General features: G+C 33.1%; 5 protein-coding genes across 8 annotated transcripts; 3 read left to right on the forward strand and 2 right to left on the reverse strand.

Annotated features, from left to right (window-relative positions):
* Positions 1-1,467: 1,467 nt before the first annotated feature.
* Positions 1,468-4,327, forward strand: PIG-A (phosphatidylinositol glycan anchor biosynthesis class A). 2 transcript variants are annotated; one of them, XM_066747456.1, is made up of 8 exons: positions 1,468-1,591; positions 1,978-2,094; positions 2,157-2,313; positions 2,377-2,556; positions 2,622-2,856; positions 2,926-3,223; positions 3,306-3,666; positions 3,739-4,327. In XM_066747456.1, exons 2-8 carry the CDS (start codon positions 2,069-2,071, stop codon positions 3,808-3,810), a joined length of 1,329 nt encoding a protein of 442 aa, XP_066603553.1. In that variant the 5' UTR covers positions 1,468-1,591; positions 1,978-2,068; the 3' UTR covers positions 3,811-4,327. The 2 variants fall into 2 exon arrangements, with proteins under 2 accessions (XP_066603553.1, XP_066603552.1); XM_066747455.1 differs by lacking the exon at positions 1,468-1,591 and adding an exon at positions 1,664-1,804 and having other exon boundaries at positions 3,739-4,326.
* A 195-nt stretch (positions 4,328-4,522) lies between these two features.
* Positions 4,523-12,495, reverse strand: Gyf (GIGYF family protein Gyf). 3 transcript variants are annotated; one of them, XM_066747435.1, is made up of 15 exons: positions 12,396-12,495; positions 11,628-11,672; positions 11,256-11,487; positions 10,711-10,890; positions 10,432-10,633; positions 10,255-10,357; positions 9,027-9,981; positions 8,592-8,948; positions 8,153-8,497; positions 7,994-8,086; positions 7,509-7,933; positions 7,029-7,425; positions 6,546-6,951; positions 6,255-6,481; positions 4,523-6,163 (listed from the first exon to the last, which is right to left on the reverse strand). In XM_066747435.1, exons 2-15 carry the CDS (start codon positions 11,657-11,659, stop codon positions 6,038-6,040), a joined length of 4,080 nt encoding a protein of 1,359 aa, XP_066603532.1. In that variant the 5' UTR covers positions 11,660-11,672; positions 12,396-12,495; the 3' UTR covers positions 4,523-6,037. The 3 variants fall into 3 exon arrangements, with proteins under 3 accessions (XP_066603532.1, XP_066603533.1, XP_066603534.1); XM_066747436.1 differs by lacking the exon at positions 12,396-12,495 and adding an exon at positions 11,960-12,080; XM_066747437.1 differs by lacking the exons at positions 10,255-10,357; positions 10,432-10,633; positions 10,711-10,890; ... (1 more) ...; positions 11,628-11,672; positions 12,396-12,495 and adding an exon at positions 10,049-10,066.
* A 480-nt stretch (positions 12,496-12,975) lies between these two features.
* LOC136786023 (transcription initiation factor TFIID subunit 10-like) lies at positions 12,976-13,819 on the reverse strand. Its single transcript, XM_066747467.1, has 4 exons — positions 13,686-13,819; positions 13,425-13,566; positions 13,292-13,356; positions 12,976-13,230 (listed from the first exon to the last, which is right to left on the reverse strand). Exons 2-4 carry the CDS (start codon positions 13,533-13,535, stop codon positions 13,029-13,031), a joined length of 378 nt encoding a protein of 125 aa, XP_066603564.1. The 5' UTR covers positions 13,536-13,566; positions 13,686-13,819; the 3' UTR covers positions 12,976-13,028.
* A 121-nt stretch (positions 13,820-13,940) lies between these two features.
* On the forward strand, positions 13,941-15,034 carry LOC136786018 (uncharacterized). The gene is made up of 2 exons (XM_066747460.1): positions 13,941-14,589; positions 14,677-15,034. Exons 1-2 carry the CDS (start codon positions 14,181-14,183, stop codon positions 14,886-14,888), a joined length of 621 nt encoding a protein of 206 aa, XP_066603557.1. The 5' UTR covers positions 13,941-14,180; the 3' UTR covers positions 14,889-15,034.
* A 165-nt stretch (positions 15,035-15,199) lies between these two features.
* On the forward strand, positions 15,200-17,227 carry LOC136784426 (uncharacterized). Its single transcript, XM_066745066.1, has one exon. The coding sequence runs from the start codon at positions 15,200-15,202 to the stop codon at positions 17,225-17,227; it is 2,028 nt and encodes a 675-aa protein (XP_066601163.1).
* Positions 17,228-17,412: the final 185 nt, after the last annotated feature.

Below are 17,412 nucleotides of genomic sequence, written 5' to 3' on the forward strand. Positions count from 1 at the left end.
ATAAAAATATTTGGAATATGTTAATTTTTCTGTAACATATGGAAAAAATCCCAACCCTGTGATAAACGAAACACCCGTCTACATACATTTGAAGAAACAGGTGCAAAGTATAATGAAAAATTAAAAGAAGACAAAACATCAAAAAATGTTTCCTTTCGTCCAACTACTCTTTTTAATCATATCGAGTTTTTTCTTTCACGTGTAAAATCAACGGTTTATATAGAGTCTGTGAATTAAAACGCCCTAAAGCATGTACGTAAAAAGACGATCACGTTCATTTAATATTGTAATATTTACAGATATTAAAATTGTGCATAAAACATCTTTAAATGTAAATAATGAGAGATTTCAAAAAGGTTCTATACAAAAAATTTAATGTCTGTTATAGTTACAGAGATATACATAATTTTTTGCATCTTTTTTCCAAAGCATTTTATTTATTGGACCCTTTGTAGTTACATCATAATACATCGAAGAAATAATGTAGTTTTCTGGAATTTTTAAATATAATTTTTGTTTAACTTTTATATGAGTCAATAATGTTAGGAAAAATGTTTAGAAAAGAAATAGAGCTATAAAAGAGAAAATAGAGCAAGTTTATACCATCTATAAACACGTGTACAGTCGATGTGTGTTATATTAATATTTTTCATCAATGTAAAAAATACGCCTAAAATATGAGCCTAATTTGATACTACGTAATAGTGTTAAAGTATATATAAATGAATGATCTAGAAAAAAAGGTTTATAAATAATTATCGAGCAATAGTAGGCAATAATACTAGTAAACTGTCAATGTTACATGATTATATTGTCAAAGTTTAAAGCTTCGATAGATCTCAAGGCTACAGCGTCAATTAGTCAATGTGTGGCTCATACAAATTATCTACATATAGTACATGCTACGCTACGTCTAATCTAGTTTCGGATACGCCAACACGAACCAACGATGAATGACATTTTAGCTTTGTTCATTGTACATAATTATAAATAAGAATAAAATAAACAAGTACTATAATGTTTCTAATAAAAGAAAAACATGAAAATGAATAGTGATGAGGTTTAGGGCCTATATGAAAAGTGAATTATATGCACATTCTAAAATTAAAGCTAGTAAGCTGACTGAAACGTAAATGAATATAAAGTTTTGGTGCTGTAGGTGAAATAGTAAAATGCCAATGTTAGTCAGTAAATAAATGGACGATTCCTATTTATGGAACTGATTGTTTCTGAATTGTGAAATAAAGTGACTATTACAGATAGGACTAGGAGAGACGAGAGATATAGAGTTAAAAGTCAATTAGCCAGGTGGCCGGCCCGCAGAGCACAGCCGGCGCCCGGCACAGGCACGAAGACACCATTGGCAGTGGGTCTCCCTCTCCGTCTCAACCCAACCATGTTTCAATTCAACTCTCAGCTATAGCATAGCTCCTGACGGCTGACACAGTCTGAACTTCACTCTGAACTCTGAGACAATTCTTGCCTGAGTCACCGACCGGCGACCATCGTCAGTCGTCACCACCATCACTTTGGTCCAACTTTGATCCAATCGCCTAGTCCGTCCAATCCCCGCTTAATAACAATGCATAACGTAACCTCTCTTCTGATAAATATAAAAACATTACAATAATACAATAATGTTAAATTGTTTTTCTTTCTTTTATTATATTTATTAGCATTGTGATGTCATCATATTTTAAAGTTATTTTTTTATGATTATTGCTTCTTTCAAATGTGGATATTTTTTATATTGATGAATTATATAGTTCAATTATTCAATGAGTTAGTTATTCAATTAAAAATGGTGATTATTGTTTAGTCTATTACAAATTATATTACGTTACTAACAGACATTACTAGTATTACTACTTACCCTATTACTCTACAGCAACTATAATAATAACTACTATTCACAATTCACATTTTCACAATCACATCCTCATCAGCAACAATATTAGTAAAGCTTTAATTTTCCAGCCTAATATGATATAAATGTAGCAGAAGCATAAGGAGGGAACATTAATGTCGTATTGACATACCATTAAAAAGCAAAAAAGATAACACAAAGATGAATAAATCGAAACACAAAATTTGGTATATTTTTTAAATGAGTTTAAAATATTTTCCAATGCCTAACCTTATTTCTTCTATTATAGTATGGTCTCTGATTTTTTTTATCCAAATATGGGTGGTGTAGAAGCACACATATTTAATTTATCTCAATGTTTATTAATGTATGGACACAAAGTTATTGTGTTGACACATTCATATGGTGACAGAATAGGAGTGCGCTATATGACAAATGGTTTAAAAGTATGTATTGATGATTTAACAAATTTTTTTAATTGTCTTAAATAATATGATTTTTGTTTTAAGGTTTATTACATTCCAGTGAAAGTTTTTTACAATCAGTGCGTTCTTCCAACAATGATTTGCTCCATTCCTCTGATAAGGTATATTTTTATTAGAGAAAACATAGAAATAGTACATGGACATTCTGCATTTTCTGCTCTTGCTCATGAAGGAATGTTAATTGGAAGGTTGATGGGCCTTAAAGTAAGATAGATTTTATGTTGCAATTAGTCAAATTACAATTTACATAATCAATCAATTTTTTTCAGACTGTTTTCACTGACCATTCTTTATTTGGCTTTGCTGATGCATCAGCAATCTTAACAAACAAGTTTTTAGAAATTTCTTTAGCTGATTGTAGTCATTGTATTTGTGTATCTCATACTGGAAAAGAAAATACTGTGTTAAGAGCCAAAGTCCAGAAAGAAAAAGTTTCAGTAATACCAAATGCAGTGGATACAGCTCTTTTTAGACCTGATATTAGCAAGCGAAGTAAAGAATATAGTAAGTTTACATTCAACATAAAAACCACATTAATTGGTGAAATTTTTGAAAGAAATATTTACTTTTTAGTTACTATTGTGGTTATTTCAAGATTAGTGTATCGAAAGGGTGTAGACCTTTTAGCTCATGTAATACCAAAAATTTGTGCACAATACAAGAATATACATTTTTTAATTGGAGGGGATGGTCCTAAAAGATTGTTAATAGAAGAAATACGAGAAAAATATTTATTGCAACATAGAGTGAAATTACTTGGAAGTTTAGAACACTCGCAAGTTAGACATGTTTTAAATGAAGGTCATATTTTTTTAAATACTAGCTTAACAGAAGCTTATTGTATGGCTATTGTTGAGGCTGCAGCATGTGGGTAAGTAAAGTGTAATTTAACTCAAGAAGAATAATTTAAAAAAATAAAATTATAAAAACTTCAGAATTAACAATTGTTGTAGATTGAAGGTTGTATCAACAAAGGTTGGTGGTATACCTGAGGTTTTACCACTTGATTTAATTTATTTAGTTGAGCCCACTGTATCAGCTTTGGTTGAAGGCTTAGAACATGCGATCAAAGATTATAGGAAGGGCAAAGTTAATTGCCCCTTTGAAGTGAACAAAAGGATAAGTAAATATTATAGCTGGTATAATGTCACAAAAAGAACAGAAATCGTGTATAATTTAATCAAATGTGAAGCTCAGAAAAATATTGGGCAACAGCTAACTAGTTATACACAAAGTGGAGTTTTGGCTTACTTGCTTGTTGTATCTTTATGTTATATTATCATACAATTTTTAGAATTTTTTATTCCAAGAAAGGTAATTATTTTATTATGATACTTATACCCAACCTATATGTGTATATATTGTATTTCAATATTTTCCTTTTAGTACATTGATATTGCACAAGACTGCACAGAGGAGCATATTCCATTTACACAAGAGAAATATGACGAAATGTAATATTTAATTAAAAATTGAATATAGAAAAATCTTATAATAATTCTGTAATATATTTTACTAAAGTTTTGTATATATTTATTTGTAAATATCTCATTACAATCATTTGTGAGCTTTACATTGGTCAAAATTAATATTGATCATAGGTTATTAAAAAAGTGAAACAGCTAAAATCTTTAAATTTTACTGTTATATGTAATATAGTGTAAATTACACTTTTATAATACATGTGTTTACATGATAATGATTTTTCAGATAAATTATGAGTAAAAAGTTAGAGCATATATTTAATAATATTTAATGCATTATCAAAAGTTAAACTTTACTGATTAACATAAAAGGAAAATAATAATTTTGTGTTGCGTGATTAAATGATATGATTATTTACTAATCACACAATCATTTATGTAACCTTTTACATTTTAAGTTTTGAGTATTTAAACTTAGTACAATATATACTTTATAGTGTAAAAGTATGCTTTATGATTGTTAAAAACAGTTTAGCTAGATGATTTGATAAGCGCGATTATAAAAAAGTTTACAATTTTGATTTGTGATTACATTTCTATATAATATACATTATATAAATATATATATATATATGTTTATGTACACATTAAACTTCTTTTCAGCACTTTTACACAAATTTTGAAACAATTATTATACAATTTTAGTAAAATAAAACCAGATTTAAAATGTAATAATATTCATTTTATTATGTTGTATGTTAGATACAATAATTAATAATAATAATATTGATACAATATCAATTATCTGCTTATGTTTGTTTAATCATCACTGTATTACTGTACATTCATTTATACATAAATCTTTCATGTAAGACTCAGTAGTTTTTTCTTAGAAAATATTATATATTATTCATCTTAAGAAAATACCAATGAGCCTTAATTAACAACTGTTATAACTTTGCGTGCGGTCAGATCTATCTTAACATCCCACATTTGTGAAAAATCATTCATCATTCCATATTATCAAAATATAAGTCCAATTTATAGAAAAAAAATTAATGCATCAATGATTTTCATCAGCACATGGATGAGGGTCTGGGTTAAGTATATTTACAATTAAAAATAAAATTGCATTATCCGATTGCAGGTTTTTTTTATGTTTGGGTGTGTATATTACTTTAGCTTGCTACGCTACAAGGGTAGAGGAAGTTTATACACAATAGCAAAATTCATGATTGGCTGCATAGAGCTATACGCGAATTTCAAGAATTTACAGGCTACCAAAAATCCACTCAGAGTTCTTTCAGTATACTTATCCTACACAGAATGACAGAAGTCGTAGATGTGATTAATTCTTTATCCAAAGGTATAATTGCGAATTTTGTGTTTGTGTCTCTACCTACCTGTACTGTATACAAAACTCATGAAATATTGTAGTTTTTTATAAATTCAAAATAATCGGAATCAAATTCCTTTGTAGCATACGTGATTTAAATCTTAAGGCAATCTCTTATCACCATTGAATGTTTCGTACTTAGATTTTGCATTGACATTTTAGGTAGAGCTGCTTTGAAAATTATCATAAAAAAGTGAAAGATAGGAAGAAAAGAAGGGAAAAATGAATCGAATAGCATGTATTCAATCATAAGAGGATTTAACCGCTCGAAAAACACATTTTACAGTAAAAATACAAACGAAATGTTTACGTGATATCGTAATTAAGCAGGAAATCCATAGGATTCATATTGTATCCGGTATGACTAGTGAAGCTATCACCAGCTCAACCGTTTTAGTATTGTGCTCGTCACAAAGATAACGTTCCTGCGATCGATAGCACACTTTTTCTTTAAGTTTAGTCAAAAACACTTTCAACGATGCACATCACAAATTGCACATCCATTATTTTATACATGTACAAGGTTTCTTGATCACCTGCTAATTGCATTTGGAAAGCATGAGCCCACATTTTTCGTGAAGTACTTCGCTTCGATATTCACAATTAAGGGTTGATCCTTCGGCTTGTTTAAGAAGAAAAAGTCTCGCGCTTTTTCATTTTTAATTCTCAAAAATCTTAAGTTGGAAATAGTGCGCGGAATCCCTCAACGATAGATTCGATTAGAAAATTTGTATAGGCTACTTAAAATAGTTGCAACAAGTGTCTTAGAATATTTTGGCATCTATAATAAATAAATAACGAACCGTTCGACGAATCATGCGATGCACTATTTCTCTAATCTCTATTGTAGATGACATCACACTTTTCAAACACCTTCACCATAATCGCGATCGCCAACGTTTATGCGATCTGGCGCTGCAGTTACGCTGAAGCCAAGAATTCTATTATCAACTTTAAACATTTTTCCTTTTTTGGGCTTTTTAGATTTTCCCTGTAAAATACACATTTTATAATAAACCTCATTTGTACAAGACTCTGTATTCGTTTAATAATCATTAATCAAAATTCAATCATAAATATACCTTGACTTCTTGAAATTCAGTAGTATTTGGATTTACAGCTGGTGCTGGTTTGCAGAGATCATCCGTTTGTTCCTGAGGACGTTGAGCCGATCGCCACTTGCTTCGTTTTTCTAAAAATTGTTTGGCAAATTCATTGCTTTGTTTATTTTCTCCAAGGTAATCACGAACGTATTCTTTTACTTCATAAGCTGATTCAATGTCTCGTAAGAAACCGACGAATGTTGGTACTGCAAGAAAAACGTACGCATTGATATATTTCTATTAAAAAGCAAATGAGCTCTTATTACTTACTATCGACAGACACTTTAACGCCACTCAAAGCTTTATTACACCATTGCGTAAAGTCATCTGCCTTGGCAGTATTTTGTTCAAATAATTTCTTTACTAATTCCTCTTCTTTTTTGTTTTTATTTTTAGTTGCTTTAGTGGTTTGTTGCTGCTGTTGTTGCTGTGTAAAATTTACAGGCTTTGGTGCTGGTGTTTGTTTCACGGTGGGTGCTGCAGGTTTGACTGGCACTGGCTCATCCCAAAAACCGCTGGTATTACTAACTGTGGTGGACCATACTTGACTACTATTAGAAGCAGCCGAGCAATTCCAAATTAAAGATTGAGAAGCTGTACCCCAAATTCCAGCGTTTTGTAGTAGAGTTGTTGATTCCTTCTGCCCAGCTTTTTCTTGACGCTCTTTTTCATGTTGCTACAAAAATAATTTATTAGTAGAAATGATTTGCTTAATGAAAACCTTGATGTTTTATAAAAAAACTTTATGTTTACCTTGAGAATGCGCTCTTGCTCTTCTTGCTGAATTTGAGCAAGACTTTTCACTGGAGGAGTTTTAGTAGACATAGTAGCTTTTTCTGCCCATTTAAATGGTGAGCGTTTCAATGAGTCGGAGACAGGATCTTGCACAGATTCTATTGTTTTTTGCTGAGCTAATTGCTGCTGCATCAACTGTTGGAACCTTTGCTCCTCTGCCTTTTTCTCTCGCTCTAATCTCTGAATTTCAGCAAGTGAGGCTTGTGCAGAAGGAGCTGGAGCTCTTGGGGCTTGTGCCCACGGTGCTTTACTTCTTTCTTGAAGTTTGCGAAGTGCTTCGGCTTCTCGTCGTCTCTGCTCCGCTCGGCGTGCTTGTTCCTCAGCTTCTACTTGTTTTTGCACTTCAGTCTCTTTTCTAAAGAAAAAGAAAAAAAAAACAAACAAACAAAACATAAATTATTATATTATTGATATGAAGATTCTACCACCATGGCATACCTAATGCGCTCTTCCTCTTGCTTCTTATGTTCTTCTTCTAATTTTTTTCTTTTCTCTTCATCTTTTTTATGTTTTTCCTCTTGCTTCTTTAACTCTTCTTTTTTCTTTTTTTCTTCTTCTAATTTCTTTTTCATAATTTCTAATTCTTGCTTTCTTTTATCTTCTCGCTTCTTCTCTTCTTCTTTACGCTTTTTCTCTTCTTTTTTTTTCTGCTCTTCATCTTGTTTCCGTCTCTCTTCTTCTTTTCGTTTTTTTTCTTCCTCTTTTTTTTTTCGCTCCTCATCTTTTCGCCTTGCTTCTTCGAGTCTCAAGTGCTCTTCATTTTGCTTTCTCTTTAGTTCTTCTTCAATTTGACGCTGAATCTCTTCTTGTTTTCGTAGATCTTCAGTTTTTCTACTTTCTTGTAAACTAAGATTTTGTTCATCCTGGTAAAAAAAAGACACAGGAGTAACACAGAGGATTGAGAGACATTCCATTTAACTTACTAATATTTGTTGTTCAGTCTTCATCTCTTTAGCGTGCAAATCCCAAACTGAGTTAGGCAATTGCCCTGGGGGCATGGATGGTATAGGACCAACCTGGGGAGTAATTAGTAATTACATTGTGGCATAATTCAGTAAACAAGAATATTTGATTTTTATTACCTGTGTTAACCAATTTTGAGCATTAAATTGAGGAGTAATTTGTGGCGGATTTTGAGGCCAAACAGTATTTACCGGAGTTGGGGGCGTATGGCCATTAGCATTGACGTTAAGCTGACGTAGCAAAGATTTAATAGGATTATCCTCCTGAGGTGGCGTCGGTATAGGTGCAGGAGTAGGAGTAGGTACGGAAGCAGAAGGAGCTATATTGTGTTGCAAAACGTCTTGCAAATTTTGAACCCCCATTTGTTGAATGAACTGATGCACTGGATCCATTGGAGGAGCCGGATGTGTCGTACTTGAAGGATGTGGATTAGTAATTAAATGCGAGTCGCCTTGCGCCTTTGTCTAACATAATTAATATGTCGTTATTAATTCGATCAGAGACAGTCAATAGATTAACCTCATTATTCCTTTTTTGGTGTTTATTCTTAAAACCTACCTGCTGTATTTGAGAAAATAATTGCAGGACTGGATTGGTTGTTGGCGGAGGTGGTAAATGTGATACAAATGGATTTGTTGATATTGGAAGTTCAGGTATTTCAGGATCCTGCATGAGAGATTGCAAAATTAATTGATTTTGCTCTACAGAACTTAATGTCGACCATTCTTGCGATTGTGATAATTTTGCTATTGCTGATGTCCGCATTTGCCGCATTAGCATCTGATTTTGTAGCATCTGCATTTGTTGATATTGAAAAAGTAAAAGAGGATCTTCAATTCCTGTCTTTGGTAAAACAGCACTAGGTATTCCAGCTGGTACTGGACTAGGTATAGGAGGTATTACTTGCTCTTGTAGCTGAAAGCAATATTACAATGTTATTTCAAATCTTATATAATTGTAGCATATAGTACAAAAGACGAAATTCAATTTTACCTTCATTGGCGGTATAAGTGGACCAGGAGTAAAGGGCACTCTACCATAAGCTTTTATCATATGTCCAAGAGTCGCGTACCTCTCATCGCAAGTTCTTCTTACCAATAGTCCAGAAGTGAAGTAACCAGCTTTGAACCAATCTGCCATCTCGGTAGCAAGGAATGGTCCCTGAACCTCTCCTTGAGGATCACGATAAAACCATTTCTCTCGCCCGGTTACAGAAGACACTGTTGGTGGATGATTAGTACATGAAGGCGGCATAGTATTCATTTTTTCTCTATGATTCTCTTCATCTGTTATCAATTTGGTCACAAGTGCGTCAGCTTGCTCTTTCATTCTATCCAAGTCATCTTCCGGACCCTGTCTTAAATTACTATCAATAATAGGAAGACTTTTTTGTAATTCCACTTGTTCAGAAGGTAAAAGTCTTGAAACTATGGGTACAGAATGAGCCTTAATTTTATCAACATCTTCGTTATTATGCATCTCTGTAGACTTATTATGCAGTGTGTTACTAGCCTGAACCTCCTCAACCTTCTTATTTATTGGTTTCGAACTTCTTTTAGATATTTCAATCGAAGGCGATACAATTATGGGAGAATTAGATGACGAAATTGGTAATTGAGATGGGGAGTCACTTCTTCTTTCTTTATCTATTAAGATATTCTTATCTTCAAGCGAATGCATTGATTTGGATCTTTCTTTACTAGCCATATTAATTGCATTATTACTAGCACGACTTGAGGATGGTATCTGATTTGTTAAGTGAGGAGTTTGTTTATTGTTTGATTTGGATGTATTTGTTGAATTTCCTTCGGAAACACGTCTAGTTCTTGGTTCTTGTGTTCCACCTTCACTTATCATCCCGTCATCCTCATCGTCGGAATACATACCACCGTGAAAAGCTCCTGAAGCATCAAAACTACCTCCACTTTCACTTAATTTTTCCGTAGCCCTAAAATACAAATTTTAGTTAGTTAAAAATGTCTATTATTTACTATTTGATTTATTAAAGGCTAAACCTTTTATTATAATAGAAAACCTCAGATATAAAAGTAAATCGCTTCCACCTCAAATTTTAATCATCGCACTCTAAGCAATTCTGCAATGTATACAGTACAGATGCTGAATGCTTAGATATGGCTAGTTTTCTTCATAGGTTTTTTATATTATAAATTGAATAGATTTTATAAAACATGAATGATAATGAATATCTAATCAAATTTACCATTCAGGTAGAATATCGTGATTTTCATGGTGATTGGAGTCCCAAGTACGAGCAGTACGAGGTGGTGGATGATGACTTGCACCATCGCGCCAGCTACTTCTTGCTAAGTAGATGATTTAGATATTCAGTTTACTTAAAAATTGGTATATTTGTAAATCAATAAAATATTATTTTTACCCCATTTCCGCCAGCCATCATCTTCTTCAACACCACCTCGATGACGTCTCCAATTACCTTCCATAAAGCTACCACCACTAGGACCCCGGCTTAATTCTTTTCTTGGACTAGTAGACCCATTCCATTCTCCAGTATCTGATACTCCATTACGTTCCGACCAACCACGTTCAGTTTGCAATCTTTCGAATGGTCTATTCCTTCCCTGATGTGCATATTGCAATTTTTGAGTTTACAACATATTAACTTTTATTTTACAAATAATAAATAGGAGATAGTCACTTGAAAAGGTTGATTGTCAATTCTAGCACCTATATCTGCTGCTTCATCGAAACCTACACCTCGTGAATAGTGAGAGGCATAAAGACTACCTCTTCCATTTCGACCACCACGCCCCCCACGATCAATGCTGCTACCTCTTCCTCTGCCTCCAATACTACTTATTCCACCATTCCACATACGCTAAAAATATTGTTTTTATGTATTTAATACTCTTTGTCCCATTTACACCATTTCTTTTTATTTAGAATATAATAGAAGTTGTCAAAACTGTAATTAGCCTACATTTTTGTTCTTTAAAACTTATCAAAAAACATATTAACCAGTGTCATTAGCTATTTTAAAATAAGAATTTAAATATGTTATATTATTAAAAAGATTGAAGTAGATGATACAATTTTTGCAATTTAGTTAGTAAACATAAAGTACAATGTGTTTTCAACTTAAAGAAAATTGTTTTAACAATTCACTAATTAATGAAGAAAATTAATATTTCATAATTGATCCTATAAATCTTCATTAAATTTATAATTAATTAATATATATACCGTCTCCTCTTCTGTCATTTGTATGAGGGCTAGTGGAAGTTGAGCTTTTTCAACATATAAAGAAGTAAATGTAGTTAAAGGCTCCGGTGGTCTGTAATTACGATCAAATAAAGCTAACATCTCTTCCCTTCCATATCTATGCGCAGCAAGCTGATACCGAGGTGTTGTTAAGCTTGCTGAGCTACTTCCACCTCCACCTGTATTGCAATTGTCTCCTGACAAATTACGCAACCTATAATATTTTCAACCATACATACATTAAGTAAATTAAAAATTACAATAGTTTTACAAAATAATTCTCTTATGTATTTTGGAACTCTATTTAATCTTCTAACTAAATTCCTGATTCTTAAAAATAACAGTTTCACTCACCATTCTGGACCAAATTTCATTGAATCCGTCATGACGTACTAATTGCTGAAAAATATAAACAGTTTCATCAAAAAAATTAAATTAATCTTTGGTTTCTGAAAATTACTTAAATACCATAAATATTACAGTTTATTAAAATAATAGATGAATTAATATTGTGACAAGAAAAACTAGTGGTAAACTTTGGAGAATTATAGGAACAAGTAATATAAGAACTGGAGTAGAAAAATGTGATATAATTAGTTACAATTGTAAAAATATATGATTAATCCTAGAAAAAATTGTCGCGTATAGATGAGATGAATTATGAGCATTTTTTATTGAACACTTACGAAGCCAAAAATAGAAACTTAGGGAAAACAGCTGTCGCTTTTTCGTAAGATAAACTTGTAGTAAAGCGACAAATAGTAACAAATGCGGATTTGGGTATTGTAGTTTGATGAAACGGAGCTGTTTTAACGAAACGACCAAAGTTTTATTTCCGTTGAGGGTAACCTGTTGCTGATTAACAGGGGTGACATTAATTATTTTAAAATAGTGAAAAGGTTCGAGACGTTTGCTCTATCACGTATTTATTTACGACATGTTCTTTAACAGAGCAGTTTCCCTAAGCCAAGGTGGCAGTAATAACCAAACTTTTTTGCTTTCTACTGAAGACAAAACTTGTTACCAGGCACGCTAAGCTTCACAATAACAGCGCACACATTTCAATAATCATTTAAAGTTTTTTGACTTCTCTATAATTTGAGATGTGAACTAAATAAATACCTTTCTGTTCTTCGGAATTACTGAGGACAGCGATACAACACACCAATATGGCTGATGGTTTTTTCAGAATTGAGCGCATGCGATCATTGGTGGCATCTGGCATACCTGAAAAACTGAAAATTACTAGCAGAATAAGCACAGCCATCATCAGCACGCGGCAAGTCAATATTCCATTGGCCATTTACAACACAAATATCGCACCTGACTGTATATAAATTAAATGTAAATGTATAAAACCGCATACCAGAACTCCAGAGCCAGACAACAAAAGAACATAATTCTGTTAAATAACGTTATTCTCTGACCCTACCATGTTATTCTTAGTTAATATTTAATAATATTAGCAGAAACAAGTAATGCTCCTTTTCTTCATACATCTTTATTTTCTATGAAAAACGATGTAATTACAAAATAAGACACTGATAGTTTAAGCAGAAAAAACATATTTATTATAATTCTAGTGTTAAAATATAATACTTAGATTTACACTTTACAAATTAATATCATATCAACTATTTTCTATTGTTCGTTTAATGGATTTACTGGATTAAAATAAAAATAAGTTTGCTAGTCTAATGTATTATTTTTGATTATATGAAAACTTTAAACTTATTTAATTCTTAGGCAATAATTTTATACAAAATAATGGGGTTTCTTTACTATAATACCATACTCTGCAACAGCTGGTGTTAAATCTTCCATTGTAAGTGTGTAACGACGGTCTTTACCTTTGGTTTTTGTGTTTTGATTAGCACCGCGTGTTTTACAATGCTGTAAAGCATCATTAGCAATTTCGGATATGAATTTTTGAGCTGCTAAAGATACCAGTCTCACTCTAAAAAGTTATTTTATAATAAGTAAAGCACTTAAGAAAAATTAACTTTAAACATACATACATTCTTGGATCAGTAGTATTAAAACCTGCAGTATGTAAATAATGTTCACTAATTGCATCTGGAACCTATTAACATAGACATTAAAAATCTTTTGTCAAAAAATAAATATTATTAATAGAGAAACTATGGATACCGTAGGAGTATAATCTTCTAGTTGAAGAAGAAAATCAGAAAGTGGTTGGCCTGCTGTTTTTGATTCGTCTGATGAATAAGATGATGAGGTCAAGGCTGCCAGGTCCGCCATCTTGCTTGTATAGGACTACACTGTAAAAGTGCTGTAAAAAAAGGTACAATCACTTTAGTTGCTTTCCTTTTAGGGTGAGATTCACCAACTCCGACTTGAAGGCTAGCCGGGCTAATATGGTATACTTTCGGGCTAAAGTAGTATAGTTACCGTTACATGAGCTGTATGAGTTTAGCCCGGCTAGCCCCAAGCCGGACTTGGTGAATCTCACCCTTTACTCCTAAAGTGAGTCTGATCGACTCATTTGTATACAATTTAAGGAGTTTCGGTACACCTTATCTTTAGGGGTGATCTGGGGGGGAAATCTATTGTGTTGAAGCAATACGCCAACTTATAAACACTGAATTTTTAAAAATTAAAATCATGTTTATGCCGTGTAATTTATCAGTATGACGTTTACATAACTATTTTTCGCTCCTCTGAATATTAAATAATATTTATTTTTTAATGTAAACTGCACTATGAATTTTAATAATTATTTCAAAAAACGTGGCAACGTTGTATTCAAACAACATTATGTTATTTGAGATTGGCGACACTGCTTGTGCGGTTCGCTGCTCGCTTAGCTCCTACTTCGAATATAACCTCAAAGGTTAGTACGTTTATGTGAAAATAATAGTGAAGAGAAAAAATTATCAAGAAAGAATGGAGAGTGTGAAGAAAAGGTACAAAGGACGATTTGTCTCTCAAAAAGTTTATGAGAAAATATTGAAGCAGGTCGAGGCAGGGAAAAAAAGAAAGAAAACTCCTAATGGTGTGGATGACCCCAACGAAGAAGAGAATAAGCTCATCAAGTATGAAGAAAGTGATGGTCCTGTTACTGGATATCGTATAATTGACTATGAAGTATTTAAGCAAAATATGCGATGTGCCATGTGCAAAAGTGTTCTGGATCCAGCAAAAACTGAAGGTGAGCGGAAACTTGGATTATCATCGGCCTTCAAAATACGATGTGACGAATGTCTGTTCTTGAATACCGTCGAGACTTCTCGAACTCACAAAAATCCAGGAAAGAACGGAAGCATCCCCGATATAAATTCGCAAGTACTTTTAGGTAAGTCAAAGTTGTGTAATGATTTAACCTTATTGTTGTTTGTCATTAGCTCAGCATTTTTTAAGTTTCATCATTTTTTTTCAATAGGTGCTCTTCATGCAGGGTTGGGGCATACCCAAGTTGAAAAATTATTCAGCGTGTGTAATTTACCAGTTCCAACATCAAAGACATTCAAACGACGTGAGAGAGAAGTAGGCATCGCGGTTGAAAAAATAGCGAAAGATAGCTGTAGAAAAGCTACTAAGTTAGAAAGAGATCTAACCGTTAAGAACCTTGATAATTTATCGAAACTATTGTAAGTATAGCTTCGGTCGCATTAATAAATTGTATATATTTTTTTAATTTTGTATATTACACAAAAATAAGCTGGTAAAAATTTTTAATGTTTGGCTTCCTCAGGTATTTTTGTACAAACACAAAATAAAAATAATCAGTTGAGCATGAATTAATATGCATTGTATACTTCAAATTATTTAGCCTTCTGATGATGCATGTGTTAATTTTATGTATTTCTTTTTTAAACTTGAACAGTCCCGATGCACCAGAGAATTTTTTTATTCCAACAAAGACTGAAGGTTCCGAGATCACCGAAAAGGATACCATAAGAGTCATGGGTAGCTATGACATGGGCTACAGTGGACGAGGCACGGGATATACCTACGATAGCCTAAATGGTTATTCCGCATTAATCGGTTCGCAGAGTGGACTCGTTTTAGACTATGTAACACAGAATAGAAAGTGTCGTATGTGTGACGTAGGTCACCCAAAAGATGACCACGACTGCCGATTAAACTTCTATGGGAGTGCAAAAGCCATGGAATCTCATGCGGCTGTGCGCCTGGTTACTGAAAGCACTATATTCAATGAAGAAAAGATTGAACTCGGCGTTTTTGTCGGTGACAACGACTCGTCCAGTATATCTGCTGTAAGAAAGGCTGCAGATCATACGATATTAAAAGTAGCCGATAAAAATCACACGTCTAAAGGCGTTAAAAACATGTTATGGAAAATAAAAAATTCTCTTCAAGACCCAGATCACGAGCTGACAGTTGAAGCCATCAATTACTTCCACAAGAATTTTGGTTACGCCGTTGCTCAAAACCAAAATAACAGTTCAGCTCTGGCTGCTGCTGTGTCAAACATTCCACATCATGCATTTAATCACCATGATAACTGTGGTGAGTGGTGTGGATTTGTTAAAAATCCAAAGACGTATGATCACAAAACTGTACCAGGTGGCTTTCAAAACCAAGTCTTATTTGAGGCTTTGAAAACACAATTTAATAGATTAGCAGCAAACTCGGATGCATATGCTGTTGGTGCATCAACTCAAGCCAACGAAAGCTTGAACTCCACAATGGCCAGAAAATGTCCGAAAGCATCATGCTTGAGTCTTAGTGAATCGTCAGACTTTCGATATGCTTGCTCAGTTGGTCAAAAAAATGAAGGTGATCTTTACATCTCCCAAACACTACATCATCTCAAGATAAAGTCAGGCACACAGTTAGTACGTTTTATTGAAAAGAACAAAAAACTTGTAGACAAGAGACGTTCTGTTGCTCGAACACAAGATTTCAAACGAAATCGTCGTCGTTTGAAAAAAATACGATCTCAATTGCGTAATAGAAGAGAGGCGACGGAAAGTGAAACTTACGAAAGAAACATGGGATTGTTAGCACCACAAGAGCCTAATAAGAATAACTTTGATCCTCTCCATGCTATTGCATTTAAGTGGACAATAGCAGATGCATTAAATCACACCGTTGGAATTGTTATTTTTGATTTGGAGACAAGCGGATTTCAGATGACGTGCGATTTGCTGCAAATCGCAGCGAAGTATGGAAACACCAAATTCAATGAGTACATCAAGCCTGGAAAGACTATAAGACCACAGGTGACAGAGGTAAATGGTTTGAGCAGCATAGGTAATCAGCTTTACTATCGTGGTCGTTTAGTGTCATCATCGCCGCTTGTATTGGTATTGGAAAAATTTTTTAAATTCTTGAACGACTTCAACAAACCATGCCTTCTAGTCGCGCATAATTGTGCATTTGATGCACCGAGACTAATAAAAGCCATTCGGAATGCATCTCTCGTCGATCAATTTCGCAAAGTAGTCATTGGCTTCGTTGACACGCTACCATTAATTCGGAAAAAATTTCCTGAACGTAATGGCAAAGGACAATGTACTTTGACAGCACTAGCTGAAGACATTTCTATACCGATAAGTAACGCCCATGATGCCTATTATGACGTGTACTTATTGGAGTTAATATGTCAACATCATTTCACTATAGACGAGCTAGAAAATAGTCAAAAGAGTTTTGATGAGTTTTTACAAGCTCAATTATCTCTGGAGTTAAGTCAGGGTCTTTTAGGAACTTTAAATCCTCTGAAAAGTGGCGTATCACTTCCTATAAGAAGACGAATGGCTGGTGCAGGCATTAGCTACGATATTCTTATTAGGAAGTTCACTCAAGAGGGACCAGAGAAGACTATAGAATTATTACAGCAAAAAGTTAATGGTAAACCGTCTGTGATCAAGACCAAAAAAGTGATGGAAATAATTTTGAGACATCTGAGTGTAAGCACTAAAGAAAATATTAATTCTGAAGCATCAAAATGTGCTGAGAAATAAGCACTTAAGTTATTTTTTAATAATTTATTTTACGCATGTTGGATTTTAAATTATAAGAAATTTTATATTGTTTTGTGTTAAAAAACGGTTGAAGCATGAATAATAGATGATTATTTAATTTTATTTATCGCTCATTATTTAATCAAATACAAATTTATTATTTACTGTATATTCTATTACCCCCT

This window comes from Prorops nasuta, unplaced genomic scaffold (assembly GCF_024137725.1).
Source record: "Prorops nasuta isolate Cenicafe-Biocafe unplaced genomic scaffold, Cenicafe_Pnas_1.2 PNAS00003, whole genome shotgun sequence".
Classification (NCBI taxonomy): Eukaryota; Metazoa; Arthropoda; class Insecta; order Hymenoptera; family Bethylidae; genus Prorops; species Prorops nasuta.

What these genes read in the sequence shown, in the direction of transcription:
- PIG-A (XM_066747456.1), top strand. Translation starts at nt 2,069, where the DNA reads ATGAATAAATCGAAACACAAAATTTG. An exon ending in ATATGACAAATGGTTTAAAA is followed by an intron (nt 2,314 to 2,376) that starts GTATGTATTGAT and finishes TTTTGTTTTAAG; the next exon opens with GTTTATTACATTCCAGTGAA. An exon ending in CAAGCGAAGTAAAGAATATA is followed by an intron (nt 2,857 to 2,925) that starts GTAAGTTTACAT and finishes TTTACTTTTTAG; the next exon opens with TTACTATTGTGGTTATTTCA.
- Gyf (XM_066747435.1), bottom strand. Translation starts at nt 11,659, where the DNA reads ATGACGGATTCAATGAAATTTGGTCCAGAATG. An exon ending in TTGACAATCAACCTTTTCAA is followed by an intron (nt 10,634 to 10,710) that starts GTGACTATCTCC and finishes TATGCACATCAG; the next exon opens with GGAAGGAATAGACCATTCGA. An exon ending in TATTTTCTCAAATACAGCAG is followed by an intron (nt 8,498 to 8,591) that starts GTAGGTTTTAAG and finishes TAATTATGTTAG; the next exon opens with ACAAAGGCGCAAGGCGACTC.
- LOC136786023 (XM_066747467.1), bottom strand. Translation starts at nt 13,535, where the DNA reads ATGGCGGACCTGGCAGCCTTGACCTCATCATCTTATTCATCAGACGAA. An exon ending in TAGAAGATTATACTCCTACG is followed by an intron (nt 13,357 to 13,424) that starts GTATCCATAGTT and finishes CTATGTTAATAG; the next exon opens with GTTCCAGATGCAATTAGTGA. An exon ending in AATACTACTGATCCAAGAAT is followed by an intron (nt 13,231 to 13,291) that starts GTATGTATGTTT and finishes ATAACTTTTTAG; the next exon opens with AGTGAGACTGGTATCTTTAG.
- LOC136786018 (XM_066747460.1), top strand. Translation starts at nt 14,181, where the DNA reads ATGGAGAGTGTGAAGAAAAGGTACAAAGGACGATTTGTCTCTCAAAAA. An exon ending in AAATTCGCAAGTACTTTTAG is followed by an intron (nt 14,590 to 14,676) that starts GTAAGTCAAAGT and finishes TTTTTTCAATAG; the next exon opens with GTGCTCTTCATGCAGGGTTG.
- LOC136784426 (XM_066745066.1), top strand. Translation starts at nt 15,200, where the DNA reads ATGGGTAGCTATGACATGGGCTACAGTGGACGAGGCACGGGATATACC.